The sequence below is a fragment of the Corythoichthys intestinalis genome, chromosome 3 (assembly GCF_030265065.1).
Source record: "Corythoichthys intestinalis isolate RoL2023-P3 chromosome 3, ASM3026506v1, whole genome shotgun sequence".
NCBI lineage: Eukaryota > Metazoa > Chordata > Actinopteri > Syngnathiformes > Syngnathidae > Corythoichthys > Corythoichthys intestinalis.
Window position 1 is genome coordinate 42,957,535 of NC_080397.1, and position 23,587 is coordinate 42,981,121.

The 23,587-nt window shown below is 38.8% G+C and overlaps 2 protein-coding genes across 3 annotated transcripts in view; one reads left to right on the forward strand and one right to left on the reverse strand.

The window, feature by feature from the left end:
- Positions 1-23,587, reverse strand: part of top3b (DNA topoisomerase III beta) — a 29,560-nt gene that overhangs the window by 3,347 nt on the left and 2,626 nt on the right. Inside the window, exons 2-16 of the mRNA XM_057832026.1 lie at positions 20,180-20,311; positions 19,076-19,182; positions 18,914-18,988; positions 18,188-18,381; positions 16,181-16,337; positions 15,992-16,105; positions 12,821-12,911; positions 9,517-9,671; positions 9,253-9,358; positions 8,538-8,684; positions 7,259-7,432; positions 6,922-7,050; positions 6,645-6,794; positions 4,000-4,100; positions 515-716 (exon numbers count right to left, since the gene is read on the reverse strand). Coding sequence (XP_057688009.1) covers positions 515-716; positions 4,000-4,100; positions 6,645-6,794; positions 6,922-7,050; positions 7,259-7,432; positions 8,538-8,684; positions 9,253-9,358; positions 9,517-9,671; positions 12,821-12,911; positions 15,992-16,105; positions 16,181-16,337; positions 18,188-18,381; positions 18,914-18,988; positions 19,076-19,182; positions 20,180-20,311 — 2,034 coding nt within the window. The remainder of the gene's footprint in view (positions 1-514; positions 717-3,999; positions 4,101-6,644; positions 6,795-6,921; positions 7,051-7,258; positions 7,433-8,537; positions 8,685-9,252; positions 9,359-9,516; positions 9,672-12,820; positions 12,912-15,991; positions 16,106-16,180; positions 16,338-18,187; positions 18,382-18,913; positions 18,989-19,075; positions 19,183-20,179; positions 20,312-23,587) is intronic.
- LOC130913420 (interleukin-17F-like) lies at positions 21,009-23,482 on the forward strand. 2 transcript variants are annotated; one of them, XM_057832028.1, is made up of 3 exons: positions 21,009-21,229; positions 22,154-22,329; positions 23,114-23,482. In XM_057832028.1, the coding sequence occupies exons 1-3, from the start codon at positions 21,215-21,217 to the stop codon at positions 23,340-23,342; spliced, it is 420 nt and encodes a 139-aa protein (XP_057688011.1). In that variant the 5' UTR covers positions 21,009-21,214; the 3' UTR covers positions 23,343-23,482. The 2 variants fall into 2 exon arrangements, with proteins under 2 accessions (XP_057688011.1, XP_057688012.1); XM_057832029.1 differs by having other exon boundaries at positions 21,016-21,229; positions 22,157-22,329.

Here is a 23,587-nt window from a genome sequence, read left to right on the forward strand (position 1 = left end):
TAAACTATCATAATCATCTTCATTTTTGACCTTGAATTAAATTTTAAGAAATGTTGCTGTTTTTCTAAACGAGAAAATCGCTAATTCGTTTTTGCGCCAAGTTAACACCTCCTCTGTCAACAGTTAACTTTTCTGTTCCAATAGCGCTGTAGTCAACATGACCCGGTAGCAAGCAAGGTGTCAGGTGGAGTGGTGACCATGTTATTAACAACAACAACAAAAAAACAACGTTTTTTTCAACATATATATTTCATCTTCAGAGTTATATTACGCTATTTTTTCATTATGTTTTATTTATTGATTGATTTTTAACAAACATAAAAAAACTATCACACTTTTTTTCTCCCTAACACCATGGGGTGGCAGCACCCCACTTGCCACAGAACTGATGTAGGGTGGATTTTTTTTTAGTTAGTTCCGCGAATGTGTATCTCTTTTAACTTCTCATATGAGGGACATTTTTGTCATATTGAAAAGCTCTAACTCCACAGTGTAAGTAATACAGTTTTCTTACTTTTTTTCATGTCCCTGAAAGGTGGGTTGCTGAAGCAGTATGGACACAGGGGGTAACTTTTGCCTCGGGTGCCCGAGGTCCACAGTACAAGTTCAAAGTCATCCAGTGGACAGCGAAGTTCCTTGTACAGCTTGATGGCACCATTCTGTGGTAGACTATAGGTCTCATCACAGTGGGAGCAGTGGAGTCGACTGGGTTTGGCCTGCACATCAGGGTGAGCAATGTGACAAATTGACACAAAAAAATAAAACCCTAACTACCACTGAAGAGAATGCTTTTCCAGTGGACAGATTCGTTTGATCTAATCAATGCCCTTCAAATACTGGAAATATGAGTGACTCACTTCCAGTTTTTTTTTTTTAATGTATTCACATTTTTAGATGTCTTTCACTAGGCTTTTAAGTACTTGACAATGAATAGCCTCAATGAACAGAAAATAACTATTACTATTCATTCCGGACATATCGCAGCCAGTCAATGACGACTGAAGCTAATTTATATTCAGATTGCAAAGAGTTAATCTTCAACCACGGCAGTGGCACACATACCTTAGTTTAGCCTTTTTGAACAGTGGCGCCTCCAGAAATTTTTCATAGGGGTGGCCAGATGGGGCCACTTAAAATCTTGGGGTGGCACACCAAAACTAAAAGCCATAATTTCAGGTTTTATTATATTATTGCAGTCAAAAGGTCAGGGGAAGACTATCAGAAAGACTTAAGGACACGGCTAATGATATAGATTGGTGTTAGGCATGTGCTGGTATGAGATTTTGACGGTATGATAACCGTGAGCAAAAATACCACGGTTTCACTGTATCACGGTATTGCAATTATAGCTCCAAAATGTGTTATTTTGAGATGTATGGGTTAAAAAAAAAAAAAAAAAACTTTTTTCCATTGAACAGGATTTTTCTTTTTCAGAACATAGTTGCAAATTGGAACATTAATATATTATCAAAATAAATAAATCATCAATCCAAAAAAAAAACAATATTTAAAATAAATTATAACTTATAGACTATACCCACAGCCACAAGATTCAAGATTAGAGCAAGAACAAAATAATTTCTATAAAAAAGTAAAAACACTTCTGAATATTTTTTTTCCAGAATTATACTGCATGGCTTTTTTTTTTTGAGGGTGGAAAAGCTCAAGTGAAGTTTCACCATTTTCAGCCACTGTGTCAACTCTAGTCTACATAATGTCATGTCTTTGTATTAAAAAGAACATAAAGAAGGGGGGGGGGGGGGGCGCTGCCGCGCCAAAACACTTCTGGCTGCATTTTTGACACATGAAAAATAGCGAATACCGTACTACGGTCTGACGGAAAATTTTAGTGGTTTTGAAACCGGGACATTTTCACACCATGGTAAACCGTGAAACTGGTAACTGGCACATGCCTATTTGGTGTATTGTGTAATATTTGATGTTAGTAATGATGATAAGCAGGGTGGCCAGTGGGGTGGCCAACAAATTTATAGGGGGGGCCGTGGCCACCTCCTGGTGGCGCCACTGTTTTTGAAGCACAACTATCTATTAATTTATTTCAAATGAAGGATTTGAGTGGAGTTTGGACTTTTCATTTGTCAACTTCAAGAAAAATCTGAGGTGTGCAAATAATTATTCCATATATACAGTACAGTTGATGCTACGGTAATTTGATTTGTAATCAAGATTTTCTGGTACATTTTGGTACCGCATTTAATAAAGATAATGCTTGCTGCCACTGTCTAGGTGTGCATGTGTTCAAATACAGTGATATGAAAAAGTATCTGAACCTTTTGAAATTTCTCACATTTCTGTATAAAATCACCATCAAACGTGATCTGATCTTTCTCAAAATCACACAGATGAAAAAAACAGTGTCTGCTTTAACTAAAACCACCCAAACATATATAGGTTTTCATATTTTAATGACGATAGTATGCAAAAAATGACAGAAGGGGGAAAAATAAGTATGTGAACCATCACATTTAATATTTTGTGTCCCTCCCTTTGGCAGCAATAATTACCAACAATAAATAGATTCAGATCGGTCTGGCAAGTCGATCAGGACTAAACTTCGCCCATTCTTCTCTACAAAACCGATGTAGTTCAGTCAGATTCCTGGGATGTCTAGCATGAATCACTGTCTTTAATGGGGTTCAAGCCTGGACTTTGACGTGGCCACTCCAGAACGTGCATTTTGTTCTTCTGAAACCATTCTGAAGTTGATTTACTTCTGTGTTTTGGATCATTGTCTTGTCGCAGCATCCATCCTCTTTTTAGCTTTAACTGTCTGACAGACGGCCTCAGGTTTTCCGGCAAAACATCCTGATAAACTTTTGAATGTATTCTTCCATGAATGATTTCAAGTTGTCCAGGCCCTGAGGCAGCAAAAAAAGCCCCAAATCATGATGCTCCCTCCACCTTGCTTCACGGTGGGGATGAGGTGTTGATGTTGGTGAGTTGTTCCATTGTTCCTCCACACATGACGTTGTGTTTTACTCCCAAACAATTAAACTTTGGTTTCATCAGTCCACAAAATATTTTGCCAAAACATCTTTGGAGTGTCCAAGTGCCTTTTTGTGAACATTAAACGAGCAACAAGGTTTTTTATAGACAGCAGTGGCTTCCTCTGTGGAGTCCTCCCATGAACACCATTCTTGGCCATAGTTTTACATATAGTTGATGTGTACAGAGATATTGGACTGTGCCAGTGATTTCTGTAAATTTTTAGCAGACACTCTAAGGTTCTTTTTTTTAACCTCTCTGAGTATTCTGCGCTGAATTCATCGCGTCATCTTTGGTGGACGGCCATTCTTTGGGAGAGAAGCAACAGTGCCAAACTCTCTCCATTTGTACACTTCTCTGACTGTCGATTGATGAACATCCAGACTTTAAGAGATGGCTTTGTTTCCTTTCCCAGCTTTATACAAATCAACAATCCTTGATCGCAGGTCTTCAGACAGCTCTTTTGACCGACCCATGATGCACATCAGACAATGCTTCTCATAAAGACATTTTGTACCAGGTGTGTGTTTTATAGTGGGCTGGGTAGCTTTAAACCACTCATCAGTGATTGGGCACACACCTGACTTAAAATGTTTGTTAAAAATGGGTTTCAATTGCTCTTTAAGTCTCTTTAGGGAGAGAATTCACTTAATTACTTCACCCCCTTCTGTCATTGTTTGCATGCTATCCTATTCAAAATATGAAAACCTATAAATGGGTGGTTTTAGTTATAGCAGACACTGTATTTTCATCTGTGTGATTTTGACAAAGATCAGATCACATTTGATGGTTATTTTATGCAGAAATGTTAGACATTCCAGAAGGTTCAGATACGTTTTCATAACACTGTAAGTTGCCATTGACAAATCAACGACTATTTCATTTTTTTTCCAAATTTGTTTGTGCACATCCAAAACACACTTGATCCCCTTTTTTCAGACTACCTCCAGACTCAATCACATTCAGATAGCTTATTAGCCTCACATAGCTTACCTGTATGAATTTCATGAACCGACGGCACTTTCCACAGCGAGACATTGGCTTGCCTGAATCAGCAATTGGTGAAAAAGAGACTTCCATCAATTCATCCATACCTGTAAACACAGAGCAGGATCTTAAAAATTCAGAAAAGGAGTTTAGCTTTATGCATTGTGAACAGTGCATTTGTGGGTTTGCTCCTCCAATTTACCACTTTTTTGTGACAAACATACACAATAACCATTTTAAAAACTTGTAAAATCATAAAAGAGCAAAATTATTTGCTTAATTGTCAAGAATAGAAAAATTACATGAGTCCGCCTACAACAGTAAAATGTCTAAATCTGATGGAAGACACTGAAAATATCAAATGACTGCTTCAAAATACAGTAGTACTGCTACTTACAAAATTCATTGGTTCTGGAAGTAGTTACGTAACTTAAAAATTCTGAAAGTAGAGACGAGTTTTCCATGTAAATGCCCTAACCCATTCCAAGCCCCCCAGATTTCAGACATAAATCTTTTATAATGCATAAAAATGCATCAAAACATGTAACAAATACATGTTACAATTAGATTATTGAACAACAAACATAAAATCAGAGTTGTCCATAATGTAAAAAATAAATAAATAAATAAATCGAGTGAAGAATAAAAGCTAATACACTCATGTAAAGCTGTTGGAACATGAGGGGCGAATGAAGAGGACGCTGGGATACACACATACACATACAGTAGAGGTCCCTCTTAGCCAATTGGATGCCAGGAATGCTAGGCAATAGCCAATGGCAGAACAGCTATAAGTATGTAACATTCAGTAAACTCTGGGAGCTGCAAGTACCAGCCATACTGTATTTTTGCCTTCCTTATCCTGACACTTCTTTCGTAACAAGAGGCAATATTTTCCCTTTGAGGCGTGTCTTAACCTGAAAATTCTGTATGTAGAGACGTTCGTAAGTAGATCTAAATGTAAAATGTAAATGTAAAATGTTGGAATTATAGGACGGACGTTTTTTTCCTCAAACTAATAGTACTTAGCCGAGAGCACCACATGGGAGTGGAGGCTGACAATCGAAGGATAAAAAGAGGGAAGACAGGATGGATAGGGGCATGATGGGGCAAGGTAGTTGTGCACCCAATGTTAGGCGGGGAACCCAATATTAGGAAAATCTCCTGTGAGTACTGATAAGTCGACAACCTACTCTTTGCTAACCAATCGCTAGGCCTGGCACCAACAATCTTATTTACCTGAATGTGTATAGTTGCAGCTTGAACCCTCAAAATATCTAAAATACTGCATGAAATCTGGAACCCACTGGCAAAACCCTTCCCTGGAGATTTTTTTGTGTGATATTTTCAGGTATGGACAAATTCCTCATTGAACAACCGCAAGGAGTATTTGACTTTTCATTTACACCAAGTAAACCAAACATGAGTGACAGCAACAACAACATAAAGAGCAAAAACTTAAGATGAACAAGAATAAGTTACAGCATCCATGTTAATTTTACCTGTTGTAATTAGGGCTGTCAAACGATTACAATTTTCAATCGAGTTAATCACAGCTTAAAAATTAATTAATCGTAATTAATCGCAATTCAAACCATCTTTAAAATATGCCTTATTTTTCTGTAAATTATTGTTGGAATGGAAAGATAAGACACAAGACGGATATATACATTCAACATACTGTACATAAGTACTGTATTTGTTTATTATAACAATAAATCAACAAGATGGCATTAACATTATTAACATTCTGTTAAAGCAATCCGTGGATAGAAAGACTTGTAGTTCTTAAAAGATAAATGTTAGTACAAGTTATAGAAATTTTATATTAAAACCCCTCTTATTTGTTTTCGCTTTAATAAAATTTGTAAAATTTTCAATCAAAAAATAAACTCGTAGCTTGCCATTGTTGATGTCAATAATTACACAATGCTCATGGTGCAAACCCATAAAATCAGTCGTACCCAAGCGCCAGCAGAGGGCGACAAAACACCAAAAAACACAAGTAACAAGTGGACATGACATTGTGCTGTCATTTTAATCTGTTTGAGCGAGGCATGTGCGTCAAATGTGTCAAATATTTTAACGTGATTCATTAAAAAAATTAATTACCGCCCGTTAACGCGATAATTTTGACAGCCCTAGTTGTAATTAGGGCTGTCAAAATTATCGCTGTTTGGCGCCCTCTGCTGCCGCTTGGGCCCAAATGATTTTATGGGCTTCAGCACAATGAGTGAGCATGGTGTAATTATCGACCACAACAATGGTGAGCTACTAGTTTATTTTTACAAATTTTAATAAAACGAAAACATTAAGAGGGGTTTTAATATAAAATTTCTATAACTTGCACTAACATTTATCTTTCAAAAACTACAAGTCTTTCTATCCATGGATCGCTTTAAGAGAATGTTAATAATGTTAATGCCATCTTGTTGATTTATTGTTATAATAAACAAATACAGTACTTATGTACCGTATGTTGAATGTATATATTCGTCTTGTGTCTTATCTTTACATTCCAACAATAATTTACAGAAAGATATGGCATATTTCATAGATGGTTTGAATTGCGATTAATTAATTTTTAAGCTGTAATGAACTCGATTAAAAATTTTAATCGTTTGACAGTCGTAGTTGTAATATAAACTTACCACAGATGGTATCCACGAAATAATGAAACTTCTTTTTGAAGATTTCCAATGCATGCTGGAGTACTTCCTGGAAGTGGGCCTTACCAAGTGCAATTAGGTTGAGTTGCTTTTCAACAGCACTGCGAATGGTGGGTAGTACCAGCTCTGCATCTGTGGAAGTGATACATGGATTAAGTATAAGTCTTACGAGTTGCTGTCACAAACTATTAACATGGCAGAGCGCACACAGAGAGACAAATAATCAAGAGAAAATTTGCTATTATTTGAGACCGGATACCTATTTTGTAGTAGCCATGTACCAGGACGATGCCCAGGTTTGTAGGTTTCAATTTGCGTCCATTCTCAACTGTCACATAGTTCCTTTGACAGATATTGTTTATGTGGACTGGGATGCTAGCATCTGTACCTGTGGGAAAAAAATAGAAAGAGACACAAATTTTGAAAGTTGCTTTCCCGCCTGCTTTTCCTCTCATCACAAAAAAAGTTATCATTTATTCTGCTACATCAGTTTATAACTATCACAAAAATGTGGCTGTTACATTTTGAATTTTTTTTTACATCTGACACAATTATGAAAATAACATTCATAGCACACATTCAGTGCTGAGAAGTACCAATGCCGTGTTTCTCCATTAGTGTGATGAGTTCGGCCTCAGTCAAGTAGTCTGGAGGACTAGTCTGCTTTTCTAATAGCTTGATCTCTTCAACTGTGAAAATGTCACCACTTTCACAGACAGGCAGGGCTTCTTCAAGAGGGATGCCCTGCCATGGCATAAAAATTGTGTAACCTGGGAATAAAACAGATTTTGTAACATCCTATCACTTGAAGATGGAATGTTGGTACATTCTAGACATGTGCCGATTATCGGTTTCAAAGTATACCGTGGTATAAAAACATCACGGTTTCAAACCCGCAAAAAATTTCCATCATACCGTCCCTGAGGTGTTAGCATTTTTTGTGTCCCAAAAATGCAGGGAGAAATACCTCGCTTGCAGCTGCAAGGCTCAACCCTCCCCCACCGTTTGTTGCTCAGTGTCAGTGAGTCTGCTGTGCTACACGATGTCTGTAGGAGGTGAAACTCCTGAACTTTTCCCCGAGCAAAGAAAACGAAATTGCCGGTATGGGAATACTTCGGCTACAGAAAAGTGACAGACGGACACAACTCAGGAGGAGGGCAACCGACATGTAAAACATGTTTGCTAAGGGTAATACCTCCAATATGATTTCGCATTTATACAAAATTAAGGGTTAGTAAACCCTGTCATGAACGTTTCCCACCAGCTACGAGAGTTAACTCCAGCGTGTTTAGTGTGACTAGCGGTGGTAAAACAGCTGTTTTTTTTCTCTATGGGAACTTTCTGTGTTGAGAAATACAGTGTGTATATAACGTAAACATGATACGAGCCATACATATGTGCTTTTTATGGAAAATAATTCAATTATTTTTGTTATGATGGTAATAATGTTGAGCAGCGGCTGTGGGTTTAGGCTCACCTAAAGGACTGCATTTATTTTAAGTTTATTTTATTTATTTTTTGTTAAATATATTTTTTTAATTTTTTAAATTTATTTTAACTTAACATTATTCTTATGTTCCAATTTACTGATATGTTTGGGAAAATAAAAATCCTGTTCTAAGGTAAAAAAAAAAAAATTTAACCCAGATATCACATTTTAGAGCTGTAATTGCAATACCGTGACACCGTGAACTGTGATATTTTGGCTTAAGGTTAACATACTGTCAGAATCTCATAACGGCACATGCCTAGTACATTCCATATACATTGACATTAATGAACACTTTCCGATAAATAAAACACAAATGTAAACTGTAGCAGGGAAGAGTCAAGCTGTCAGCAGTTGAAAACATCCGTCTTTATTGAAATATTTACCGGGGGAGATCAGGGTTTTCCCACTACATGTGAAAACTTCAGTGCCAATGTTGAAGACGATAGTTGTCTGTAGATACTTGCAGTCCTGACTGACAGTAGCAATGAAATGTTGTGTTATGTATTCATAAAGGCGCCAGCCATCACTTCCTGTGGAGAACAAACACAGAATAGAGAAAAACATTATTTAAATGTTCAAAACTACCTGAGAAAATTGATTCATTTATTCGATGAGATTTTCAAAACATAATTGTATAAATTGCATATAATTGACAAGTATGATGAACCCATTGGCTGCCACTGACAGTGATAGACATCCAATCCATTTAGACTGGGAGACCTACCACCTTGTCTCAGTTCAAATGGATTGAACGTCGAATGACAAACTAACTTAAATGCAAAGCAGAAGGATGAAGAGCCACTGGAGCCGTAGCTTGCAGGCCCCAAATCATCGTCAATGGAACTGAATGAGTTAAAATGGTACATAGTCAACTTTTTAACTAACTGTTTAACTTTTTCAATGTATATTTATCTTCAAATACCACTGTATTCAGTTACTTATAAGCGTTTTTGAAAGAATTAACCTGTCAATCTAGCAAGTAAGTTCACAAATAGACACTGTTTGAGTCTAAAAGGTATTTCTGAAGATGTCCTCGAAGGGGAATCTTCAAAAGGATTTGACATATATTCCTCATAAATTATTAGCTCTGAGACTGACCCAGTTCTTCTTCTGAAGCAGCACGCATGGGAGTTATAGGTGGATGATCCCCTGCATCAACTCCTTTCTTGGGATGGTTTATTCCAGTTGATAGGAGATTTCTCACCTAGTGATTAAAAACACAAGCATATAGCATTTGGGGTGTGTACTCGAATCACAATCCAGCAATTTGGCAATTTTTCAAACAACAGTAAATTCAGTGGTGTCATTGCCCTTTTCAGGCATTGGACGCATCAAACAGTGACTTTTAACTTGTGCCCTCACCTCTTCTCCCCAGAAACGACAGTTTGTTTGCTGCTTCAGTGTTCCCTTCAGGTCAAAGTTTTCTGGATAGTGAGTCGTTTCTGTCCGAGGATAGCTAATATAGCCCTGTGTGTACAAACGCTCAGCAATCTGCATGGTATACTGAGGACCCATACCTGAGACGAAAAAACAGCTTTGCATTACCTACTAAACTCAGATCAGTTGAAGAATAAAATGTTTTAATTATTGTATTTTCTGGACATGCAGTTTATACAGTATAATAATAAAAATATATGGTATAATATTTGTTCTTTAACTCTGATAAAATATAATTCCCCCAAAACTGTGACTTATACTTGAGTGCGACTTGTGCTTTTTTTCCCCCTCTTCATTGTGCATTTTTAGGTGTGTGTGACCCATACACAGATGTGACAAAGTCTGACCTATATAGTAATGTTGGGAGAAGTTCTTAACTGTATCAGAACCAGATTCTAAATGTGTTCCTCTGTTTCATGGACGGTCACTTTCAGATGCTTTCATACATTGCTGGCACTGTCAAGAAGAACCCATGCAAATATAGTATAAAAGAATACGTGTGTTGTGGTTCAAAAAGACTTGACGACACTGCTCAAAACAATAAAGGGAACACTAAAGTACAACATAGTAGATGTGAATTAATGAAATATTTTTTATTAAATATTTTATTCTATCCACAGTTGAATGTGCTGACAACAATATCACACAAAAAATATCAATGGAAATCAACCAATGGAGGTCTGGAATACAGGCTGATCCAAATTTTATGTAATGTCCTTTAAACAAGTCAAAATCAGGCTCAGTAGTTTGTGTGGCCTCCACATGCCTGTACGGCCTCCCTACAACGCCTGGGCATGCTCCTAATGAGACGCTAGATGGACCTAAACATAACCTTCCAGAGGTGCTTTATTGGGTTTAGGTCAGGTGAATGTGGGGGCCAGTAAATGTTATCGATTCTTTCTTCCTTCAAAATATTTTGTAGACTGATTAAACCAAAGTTGAATTGTTTGGGAGAAACACACAATGTCATGTGTGGAGGAAAAATGAAACAGGTCACCAACATCAACACCTCATCCCCAGCATAAAGCATGGTGGAGGGAGCATCATGATTTGGAGCTGTTTTCCTGCCTCAGGGCCTGGACAACTTGCAATCATTATTGGAAGAATGAATTCAAAAGTTTATTAGGATGTTTTGCAAGAAAACCTGAGGCCGTCTGTCAGACAATTGAAGCTAAAAAGAGGATGTATGCTGCAACAAGACAATGATCCAAAACACAGAAGTAAATCAACTTCAGAATGGTTTCAGAAGAGCAAAATACACGTTCTGGAGTGGCAAAGTCAAAGCCCCGACTTAAACCCCATTGAGATGTTGTGCCATGACCTAAAGACAACGATTCATGCCAGACATCCCAGGAACCTGACTGAACTACAGCAGTTCTGTAGAGAAGTATGGGCCAAGATTATTTTTGAATGATGTGCCAGAATGATCTGCACCTACAGGAAGTTATTGCTGCCATAAGGGTGGGGGCACAAATTATTAAATGTGATGGTTCACTTACCTATTTTCCCCCCTCATGTCATTGTTTGCATACAATCCTCATTAAAATATGAAAACCTATAAATGTTTGTGTGGTTTCAGTTAAAGTAGACACTGTTTTTTCATCTGTGTGATTTTGACAAAGATCAGATCACATATGATGGTGATTTAATGCAGAAATGTGAGAAATTCCAAAAGGTTCAGATACTTTTCATACCACTGTATGACAATGGGTCCAAGGATTTCATTCCGATACCTAATAGCAGTCCGATACTTAATAGCAGTCAGGGTGCCATTATCTAACCTGTAGAAGTGTCCTTCCAGGAATATACCTCCCCTGATCATCACTGACCCACTACCACACTGGTCATGCTGAATGATGTTGCAGGCAGCATAACGTTCTCCACGGCATCTCCGGACGCTTTCACGTCTGTTGCATGTGCTCAGGTTGAACCTGCTTTTATCGGTGACGAGCACAGAGCTAGTTGCGAAGTTGCAAATACTGGTGGTCTATGGCATATGCCAATCGAGCTCTATGATCTATGATGGGCAGTGAGCACGGACGGGGCTCACTACAGAACGTCGGGCCCTCAGGCCATCCTCATTGAGCCCGTTTCTGATTTTTTGGTCAGAAGCATTCACACCAGTGGCCCGCTGGAGGTCATTTTGTTGTGCTCTGGCAGTGCTCATCCTGTTCCTCCTTGAACAAAGAGGAATGGATACCAATCCCGCTGAGGGTTTAATGACCTTCTACAGCCCTGTCCAGCTCTCCTGGAGTAACTACCTGTCTCCTGGAATCTCCTACAGGCCTCCAGGTTGCTCATCAGACTGTCCAGGAGCTTGCCCAGGCGTTGTAGGAAGGTCATACAGGCATGCGGAAGCCACATACAATACCGAGCCTGATTTGGACTTATTTAAAGGACATTACATAAAGGTTGGATCAGCCTGTAGTGTTTTTTCACTTTAATTTTGAGTACAACTCCAAATCCAGACATCCATGGGTTGATGCAATTGATTTTCATTGATAATTTTTGTGTGACTTTGTTGTCACCACATTCAATTATGGAAAGAACAAAGTATTTACTAAAAATATTTCATTCACTCAGATCTGCAATATGTTACATTAGAGTACACTTTATTTTTGTTGAGCAGTATACAGTATATTTATATTATATTGAATTTAATTGTGGCTTGGATAGTGAAGCTTCCCGTTACTAATGACAAAAGGTGCGCGAGAAATGAACGCTATGAGTTGGTTATGTTGAATTGAAAAGGACATGCCGTTTTGTCGCATAAATGGTGTTTCATAATTGCAGTTTTAATTGATAAACAGACATGACTGAATGTTACGCTTTCATTTTTTATCTTAGACACCCTCACTTGTTCCGGGATTTTATCTCTTTCCGTATGTCTGTTTGAACTTCATTGAAAAGTCATCGTTTACCGCCTGAAATGTAGATTTGAGTGGCTGAGTAAGGTCATGTGTGATGGCTTAACATTTAACATTTTGTCATCCCATGAATCACTGGCCTTAAGCATAAAATATCTGTGCAACTTAAAACCAAATATTTTTAGATCTAGGGAACTTTGCGATGAAGATTTTATTTTGTTTAATTATGTTGCAAATATTACCAACAAAATCTGACATGTTGATTATGTTGATTCTAGCTTGATTTATGTGAACTACCCCACTTAATTGTAAAAATTTAACACAAGACAGCTGTAAGGAATAATTAAATGAATGTATCATACCTAAGGAGGAGCTTGCCACTCTCAGCATCTCTACAGTGTTTAAAGCCAGGGGTCTCTGCTTGGTCTTCTCCTTCTTTGTCACTGACTCCACCTGTATTGTGAGTACAAATTAGGAGTGTTTTAAAATTGACATGTCTAATACCATAAAAAGTCAGTTATATTGCGAGTCTCTAGGAATATGTTCTCCATTTAGAACAGTGGCAAACCTAATAGAGCACCAAATTGACAGGGATTATGTGCAAGTGAGACGTGCAACTTGGAACGACCCTGAACTGTCAATCATCATGGATATTGTAATTGAAGGACAAACCAAGAGTGAGAACACCGCTCTTAAACCTTTTTTGGATAGGGTTAGGTAACTTTCTGTTCAATCCGGTTGTTTGCTGTGGGGCAGGAGAGTTATTATGCCAGAGTCACTGCGTGCTAAAATGCTTGTGCAACTGCATAAAGGTCACAGTGGTATTGTTAAAATGAAGGAAATGGCGAGAAGTTTTTTTTAGTGGCCAGTACGTAGCCAGAGGTGGCTATCATGAAATCCATGACATCAGAAAAGACAATTGAGAAGTTAGGAGAGATGTTTAGCCATTTCAGAGCCCCTGCACAACTCGTATCAGATAACGGAGCCCAATTTGTGTCAAAACAAATGGTTGAATTCCTGCAAGCCAATAGGGTTCAACACATCAAGTCGGCTCCCTATCACCCAGTGACCAACGGCTTGGCAGAGAGGTTTGTGCAGACCCTCAAACATGCGCTCAAAGCATCACAAGGGCAAAGTGCACTACATCAGAGACTAAACAAATTTCTCCTCAAATACCAAACATCTATGCATGCAACTACCAAGGAATCGCCATGTTTTCTTGAGAGCTACCTACTGCCGCGGACCTGCTGAAACCACCAAGCCTGAGAGACATTGCTCAAATGGATCAACGGAAAGAGGTCAAGTACAGATACCTGCATTCCAAGAACCAAATTTTTGCACCTGGTGACTGCATTATGGGCCAGAATTATAAGAGTAAGGAAAAGTGTGCCCCTGCCACCATGACTGCTCAGACTGGGCCGGTGTGTTAGTGAGGAGATTTGTCGTTCACTTGAGTAAACGAATCCATTCCGGTTCGTTCAGTAAAAAGATTCGTTCAAACAAATCGTTCAACGAATCGTTCGCCCCCCTCATCTCCCTCCCCGCCCAAACGAATCGTTCGGTTACTGAACGGGAAGTGACGTTGCCGAACGAATCACCAAAGACCGCTTCGCAGTATAACTGAACGGGAAGTGACATTGGTTGGTCCCTCCCTCTCTTCCACATTGACCACTCGTCGTAGTTTCAGAAATGAGTGACAGGCGGTATCATTCTGCTTTCACAGACAGCCTCGTCTCCCTCCTGCTGCTGCAAAAGCGAGGGAGAACTTCCGCGTCGTCTGTCCTAGTTCTATGGGCTCAAAGTCATGGCTCGTGCTTGCATTTCGATTTAGGACATGGTTAAACATTTTCCTTTTGTGAGGGGAGTAGGGGGCGGGGGCGCACGGACTTTCTTTAGCAGGTTCTTGATCACACATGCAATCACATATACAGCATGTTTGCTGTCACGAAAATAAAAATACATCGAAAGTTTAATTTCTGAATATGGAACGACCAACACATCATATTTACATCTCGCTCTGTTGTATTTTTGTTTTTTAGTATTAAGATGATCGTGTTGAATTTTTGCACTGGTATTAATAAATAAAATAATCCGGTCAGCTCCCCTGTCGTCCCCGCATCTCAGATCGTCAAATGCTGACGAGAAATAATTGTTTGCTCTTTACGATGTCGCCTTTCTACTCTCATTAGTCTGTTAAGAAAACTGTAGACATATTGCGACATCTCCCGTGTCCGCGTGCTTTGTTTTTGGGCGCTTGAGTAGCACATGATGGACGGATTGACATAATTTGTCAAAACAACCAACACCCGACACGCTGACACGAAAAAAAAAAAAAAAAAACACTCGGGAAAAAATTGACATGTATATACAGTTTCATTGCAAATCAGTATTATGGTGATCATACTAAATATTTTTTTCTGTGCACATATGAGGTAAATATCGCTGCCATGAAGCCTCCATATAGTGATAGTTCTCTGCCCGCTTCACTGCCGTCACGCGACCGCAGCTCAGCTTTTGCTTGCCTCGTAGCTACCCGTGTTTTAAATTACTGTAAATTTGATAGTATGTCGTCATAGGCAGTCACGAGTTTGTTGAGAAAAGTACTACTCTAATGCTCGCTAGATTTGTGTGGTGTTTTTGTCTGTTTGAGCAGCATTTGATAGGCTCCACGTTAACAAATATGTGACAAAGTCATTTCCTTTCATTTTCTGATTCGTTCACCGCATAGTCATTACTGGAAAATCAAGTTAGCAGCAAGCTAGGTCAGGAACCGGAGGACCGAGTCACTGAACGGGAAGTGACAAAACTCAGTCTTGCCCCCCTGCCTGCACGCTGGCTGCTTATTGGCCACACGTGGACGTGAGTGACAAACGCCCTGATTCTGTTTCCGCTCCCTCCCCTGCCCGCGATGAGGCTGGCGTCTGATTGGTCGTGTGCGATGTCAGAAGACGCTGCCGCTTGCTCAACGCCCTCCCACGCAGCGAACAAGCACCACCTTCATAGAACGAATCAGTGCAGATGATGATTAGTTCGGTCTCGTTCACCAAAACAATTCGTTCAAAAAGAACGAATCGTTCGCGACCGATACAACACTACGGTGTGTCCTAAACAGTTCAGACAGCTGATGGTGTTTGACGTCGCCATGTGGATCAATCATTAGGACCACCAGGCACTACTCCATAACTGTCTAGTGATTGGGATTATAGCAGTATAATTCTACCAGAAATGTCTTTCTTACCGAATGTGTCAAAACCAACCAGTCCTGCTGTAATTGCGCCTAATTCAAACAATGCAGAAATGGAACCTGAAACAGTATCGGAACCTGTTTCCACAAGGGAAAAATCTGAAGTGACTGGTGAACGTCGTTATCCTGCACGTGACGGGCGACCGACCGCCTGTTAGGTTGGATTTATAAGTAATAACTAAGATGGGAAAAGCAGGAGGTGTTTATTTCTGCTTTTCTGTTTATTGCTGTTGCCATAGTTGTGCACTCCCTGTGGGTGTGGTATGCGCTCCCTGTGGGTTATACTTGCCTGGGCTTCCTTGGATGTCTTGGCCAGGTTGACAAACATTTGGCCCACCTCTTTGTCGAAGACCTTAACCCGATTCCAATCAAGGGTCAATGGGTTGTCCTTTCCTTTAAACACCTGTCAAAAAATGGTTGTTCTGAATACACAACTAAGACACTTCTTTGCATCAAAGATGTCTTCTGTGTTACTCACTTTTGCTTGTATAACCCAATAGTTCTCCGGTTTAAAGGACTGGATTTTGTCATGACGTTCCACACAGAAGCCAAGAGTTGGGGTCTGGCAGGGTCCAAATGATATTAAAGTAGAGTCCAGATTTCCATACTTTCCTTGGAAATATTTGGTTTGGAACCTTAAAATAAGAAGACACGCAGAAGTCAGTCTTAAAGATCAGCATCAGCGCTTAGGAAAACAATTTTGTACATGAAATGAAAAATTATGACTAAAGAAAATAAAATTGTGATGTTTTCACAGTATGTTGGTTGAAATAAGTTTGATGCAGTTAAAGCAGTGATCCCCAACCACCAGGGCGGGGACCGGTACCACTCCGTGGCGCATTGGCTACCGAGGCGCAGAGAAATAATAAACACTGTCGTTTATTAACGACCGCAATCTGGCCTGTGCCTCTTGACACATCAATATGCATGTCTACTCTATTGACTAATCCAAGAAAAGATCTGTGTACGTCGCCCTCTAGTGGTTGGCCGCCATTAGTGAAGTGTTTGTACACTTATAGCAGCCCAGCATCAGTCAATGTAAACAGTAATGTTGGCTGCTGTTGGCTGTGCAGCATCAGTCAATGTAAACAGTAACGTTAGCTGCTGTTGGCTGTGTGCTGCGGGTGGCACACCTTAGTAATGGCGGACGAAGTACTTCCGGTAGTTTTGCTCTGATTAGTAATAAAATAATAATAAATCTTTTACATCTATGTGCGCTTGTCCTTGATAATGACGTAGGTACATTAGATTTGTTCGCAGAAATAATAAGTCCACACGTTAGCAAGGATGACTTAAAAACAGCCGTCTTTGGACAGTATTTTTTTTTTACGGGAAAAAGGCCACCTGCGTAGCCAGAAGGGGAGATCATAACTAAATCCGTTCTGCATAATATGTGACTAAAAGCTAGCAAACGAGGCAACGAAAGCGAATGCACTGAGAGCATCATACGACGTGGCCAATCGTATTGCAAAGGCCAAGAAACCTTAACGATCGGAGAACTCATTATGCCTGAAACCAAGGATATTTGGCGTCAAGTTTTAGGAGAGGCCACTGTTAAAAAAAAAGGTTGATTCAATTTATAGTGAATTACATTTTCCCTGCACTTAATATTCGTTTTTTGCTCAGTCGTGTTATTTTGGATTTTCTGCCACACATTGCCAGTCTGTGAAAAGAAGGCCCACATCACAACCAGTCACTGATGCAAAAAAGGTTGGGGACCGGTGATCCAAGGCAGTGGTCCCCAACCACCTGGCTGCAGGCTGGTACCGGCCCGTGGCGCATTTGCTACCGGGCCGCATAGAAATAGATAATTTATTAACGACTGCAATCTGGCCTGTGGCTTTTGACACATCAATATCCTGGTCCACTCTATAGACTAAGCTGAGTAAAGATTTGTATAGGTCGCCATCTAGTAGTTGGCCGCAATTACTAGGGTGTTTGCACACCTATAGCAGACCAGCGCCAGTCAATGTAAACAGTAACTTTAGCTGCTGTTGGCTGTGTGCTGCGGGTGGCGACGTCTTTGGACAGCTTTTTTACAGGGAAAGGCCACCTGCTGAGCCAGAGGAGGAGCCTACAGCCAAGTCCATTCTGCATAATATGAGGCTAAAAGCTAGCAAACGGGGCAACAAAAGCGAATCCACTGAGAGAATCTTACCTCATGGTGAACCATATTGCTGAAACAAAGAAATGTTTCACGATTGGAGAAGAACTCATTATGCTTGTACCTCAGATATTTGCCAACAAGTTTTAGGAAAGGCTGCTGTTAAAAAAAGGTTAATTCATTGTATGGTGAGTGACATTTTCCCTGCACTTAATATTCGCTTTAAGCCTTGACATGGTTGTTTTGTATTTACTGTTGTTTTCTGCCACAGATTGCCGGTCCGTGAAAAGAAGGCTCACATCACACCGGTTCGTGGTGCAAAAAAAGGTGGGGACCTCTGATCTAATGAAGTTAGGTCCGACAGAAAAGAATGTAGCCTACCGAGTGAAGGCGCAGCCAATACGTAAATCCAGTTCCTGGCGTGCATCCACTGAAAGCGCTTCATTGCGATTGGGCTCTCCAAGGTGATTCATAGCCTTCCAGATATCAGCATCAGTTATGGAGCTGAATTTGGCACGGTAAACTGTTTGCTCCCGTACAGCCAACTTCATCACTGGTTGTACAGCATCTAGGACCTTGGTATAAATAAAATACAATTTTCAAAAGGTAAATCATTCAAGTTAGTGAACAATAAATGACAATGTTTTCTAATATAAGGGGTTCCCTTCATAGTGTTAAATGTTGGTCTTTGCAACCACTATCAATATTTAGCTAGCTTGTTTTAGTGAGAGAATTGGCATTTCAGACAAGTGCAGTGTATCAGTCAAAGCTTTTGGGGCCAAATTCCACCGCAGTTTTCAAATTTATCAATAAAAACACTGGGGTTAATCACTCTATTCTCAACACTCAAACAGATTTCCGCATCCGCAAGTACGTCCTTCCATTTATGACTAACAGAAAACGAGGCTGCTGGGTTAGTGCTACTCATCTATGTGAACATCATTAACCCTCTCCAGCAAATTACATTTACTCTAAAGTACCTCACTGTGAGACATTACTCCCGAGTCTCGCAAGTGAAATTTCCAACTTACATTGAGAAAAAAAAAAAAAAAACTAAAAATCCAATAAATGTTGCAAATAATGGCGGAATGGAGACGTTTGTCTGACCTCAAAACAGATGTTCTCGCCTTCTTTATCACAGTCCAACCATAAAACCAAGTAGTCACAGCCTCTAGCCTCGACCTGACAAAATGAGAGTTGAAAAAGTGTCAATACAAAGATGCAAATTTAGATGAAGTATGCATTCAAACAAATTCATGTTTGACATACTTGGAGGAATTTCACCATGTTGAGTTTGGGGTTGACCTCTTTTTTTTCTGTTGGAGCTTGGCTAAAAAGTTCTGCAGGGTCCACCTTATCCCAGTTGTTGTACTTAGCTAGAAAAACAAGGAATATTTTCAGTGGATTTTATTACATTTTTCCAGAAAAATGTGTAACTTTCCTCAATTGCATACAACATAAAAATAGAGCAGACCAAGAGAATTACAACCATACTCCTTCATGCCCTCGTATGTGTAACATACATTACATGTGTCAAACATGTATGAACATGGCTGCAACCACTTATCGATTTAAATCGATTAATAAATTAGTTGCCAACAAATCTGATAATCGATTTTATCCGGCAGCTATGAACAGTCCTGTTTGGGTCCTTGTTTGTGGGCAATGTCAGTGATTAAAGCAAGAGAGAGAGAGTTCACTGCTACACTAAGGTTGGGTTGCTGAAGTGTACGAAGTTGGGCCGAAATTTGCAGTACATCTGGCCCATGTCCGCTCCAGTTATATTTTGCTATCTGGGGCAGCAGTTTTTTTTGTTGTTTTTTTTAATTTAAATGAACAGGAATTTTTCCTGATTTGTGTACAGAGAATGTTTAATGCTTTTTTACTCAGAACCTTTATAAAAAAAACTTTAACAAGTTGTATGTACTTAAAAAAGTACAGTTGTAGACTACAATAAAGTCAAGAAGCTCTAATAAAATAATATTTTTGAAGGTAATAGTCATCCATTTTGTCTTTTGTCTTACAACATGCCGAAAACAACTTCAAGTTAAATTGTGAAAGTAATTGAAAAAAAGTGACATTTATCCTATTGATCGTTTAATTAATCGTCCGATGAATTGATTACAAAAATAATTAGTTGCAGCCTTATTAATGAACGGTAATGATAATTTCCCATTAAATTCTGTAAAACTCTAAAATTTTACCTAAAGCTGTAATGAATGAGTTTGTTACATGTGCTTAGGACATTACAAAAACACTGTGCAGAATAATACTATAATACAAAAGAACACAACTGTATTTGAAACAATAAAAAAAAAGTAACAGGCATCGATTTGAGCAATATTAACAGGGTTAGCATGTCACAATACCCACCAATGAAATCCAAACTCATCACATGTCCACAAACAGAAGTCATTTTGTATCGTACTGTTTGTCCCTGGAAGCTGCCGGTGAATTCGTGCACAGAGCATGATGCATTCAGCCCCTTGCGACTTGTACAACTTCCTAAACACAGAAAAGGAGAAATACAGGATGAAAGATTCATTATTTTATACATCTTTTTCACACACATATTTATTTGGTTGGTTGTATGCATTTAAAAACCAAGATTCAGAAAGGACACAAACTGTATCAAAGATCATGCAAATAGGTTTAAATAGCGACAATGTTAAATTAGCAATTAGGCCTGTCTTCAATTGTTTTTTTCTCTCCAAATTACAGTCAATCTTAAGCAACAAAAATCGCTTGCTCTTGCTGACACTGCAATGTTATTGGATTCCGCTCGATGCCAACAATATGATTGTCAGATTGTGTATTCAGACAACAATCTGTGTTAACATTTTAAGTGCTGGAGTAGTATATGGCTGCTTTGTGATTATACCAAATACAACCACAACAAACTCTTAACTACAATCTATTGGCATAACCTGAAGAAAAAAGTTTATAAATACATGAAACGCACATGTACGCACAAAGTGACTAAATCACCCTTCATTATGATGAATCAAGGCTGTTTTGTAGTTATTGAAAATACATTTCCGTTTTCAGGGATGTCAGAGGGTAGTAAAAAATGCTCTCATTTGCCACATTGTTCCATCCAATGTCTAATAAAAACTTTCCCTCAAGGTTGAATATTAAGTGATAAAAGACGTGAATGTGAAATAGTGAGCAACCTGTGTTCCCTCATCAACATTTCATACGCACTGATGACGATTTAGGAATACATTTTAAAATTCATGTGACTTACATGCTTGTACAGACACACAGATAAAAAGGGTTACATCAAGAATGGTTGTCAAAACGCCTGACAAAGGATGCAGTGAAGACCAACGACAAACAACAACATAAAGAAGTAAACAGCACAAGCTTAATCTACAGACTGTCCTGCCGTACCCGTGGAAATCACTAATGGAAAGGATTCAGGTATGTGGCATTTACAATTTATGTTGTTGATAAGGCTATCGATTAGAGGTCGACCGATATGGGATTTTCAAATGCCGATGCCGACACTGATATTAAAAAAATAAATAAATAAAATTCAGCCGATATCCAAAGCCGATTTTGTAAGCTAATATATGAGGGCGATATGTATCATTATTATTATTTTTTTTTAAATACGTAGATTACGAAAGTTTTTTTATATTTTTAAATTGCTTCAACAGCTTCAAATTTACAATGATGACCTGGGACTGAAGGATTAATTCGGTCTAATGCTAACAAAACCAATGAATGTAGCACTTCTTTTTATGATTACACACACTCAACAAGAAAAGTAAATCATTTTCAAATAATTAAACCAGGACGTCACAACGAGATGTAAAAAACTGACAGTTTAAGAGGATGCTCACAATGCTAAAACTAATACTAACGCAAATACTACGCTACAAGTTACATTTAGAGTGTATTGATCACTCCGTAAACACATTAAAAGGCTAAAGCATCATTGCGCATTCTCTCATGCAAGATAAAAAACAAATATTTACAAAACAGGCAACCCTGAAGGTTCCTGTAGCAGCCTGCCTACACGCTACTCCAGGGTCCTTCCGGGGTTTTACCATCATTCAGTGGTGGCCACAGTTGCCTGATCAAAATCCTTTTTTATCTGCGTATTTTTATCTTTTGTTGATCGGCTGATGGTCGATGTTGGAAAAAAAGTCCATATATTGGCCGGCCGATATATCGGTCGATCTCTACTATCGATTATCTATACCGTTTATCCTCTGCAGGGTCACAAGAAACTTTAGCTAATGCCGTGATGGTAATTTGAAAACACTCTGGAAATATAACAAGATATTCCTAAGAAATAAGAATAAAATTCATTATTTTTGTTTTTGTGTCTGTGTCCAGCAGCTGCGTGTATTTTTGCTGTGCTTTCTGGCTGTCCACCAGTGCCTGGCTATGACACTACAAAGCCAATGTCTCGATGATTCAATCTGTACGTACAATTTTGAGGATTACTACAGCCAGATGGGTAACTTGCCCAACCGCATCAATGAGCGCAGTATTGCCCCTTGGGATTATATGTGAGTATTTTGTTTGCATGAAAGACTGTACTAATTGTAATTAACCACAATGTATAACATAGAGAACAGCTGTGCAGTCTAATGTATTTATGTACAGTATATGATAGAGCTGCACAATTGTGGGGGGATAATAATCAGAATTATTTTTGCCCTGTGTCGTAATCACAATTATTGATTCCAATTATTTACCTTGTTTGCAAAAACATATTTCTACAACAATACTTTTTTAACAAACAATATGTTGATAGTTTTTAATACAAAATGAATTTTTGGAATCCATTTTAGAATAAATGATAATAAAGACATCATATTTTCACAATAATTTTCAATTCACCAAGGACTAACCAGAAAAAATATATGCTTTTATCTTATTTAACATCACTGGCCCTGAACATTTTTTTTTAATCCAGAAATTAAATCCTTTTGAGGCAATAACTCCACACTGTAAGATCATCTCCAATTATGACTCTCCTGGTACTTTTTTCCTCTCTCCATTTCGCATCAGGGCGCTCGTTTGTCATTTATGTAGGTTAATGAGGTCTCAACCATTTGCTTGCCTTCTGTTGGTTGGTTGACTGATGTTGAGAAAAGGGCCAGGTTTGATGTGCAGCATAGCCTGCATTTTGAACGTAAACATAGCCAACGTTCATTATCACATGGTCACACTCAAAAATGTTTCAATTGTGCAGCCCTAGTATTTATGTATATATATAAAACTGTTTACAGTATAAATGTACATGCTAATACTACATATTTCTGATCTCACTCTGCTCCTTATAAATAGTAAAAACATAGATTTGAACCGGATACCTCAGGTGATAAGTGAAGCAAGCTGCCACACCAGCCACTCCTGCAGAGGGCTCGACAATGCGTTTGGTCTCGAGACCATACCTGTAGCGCTGAGAATGCCCGTCCTTAAGAAGAATCCCGGCTGTTTTCCGATGGGAAGCTACTCCTTGGAGTTTGAACTCATCAACATAGCTTGTATTTGTGCTATTGCCAGACACAGCTGAACATGGTGGTTGATGACCATGTCATTAATGGTAATGTTAATTGTTCCTTGTTGAAAGGGACTCATGAGAGGATTACATACTGTATATTCCTAAAGTGTAACTGTACATTGCCTCGTACCAATCACTTAAAATAAATAAAAGACTCAAATCACAGGTGGTGTCGTGAGATTGCTGTTAATTTAATACAATCGCAATGGATTCTTATCCCACAATATGTCACATCTGATTTCATCATTAGTGATGTC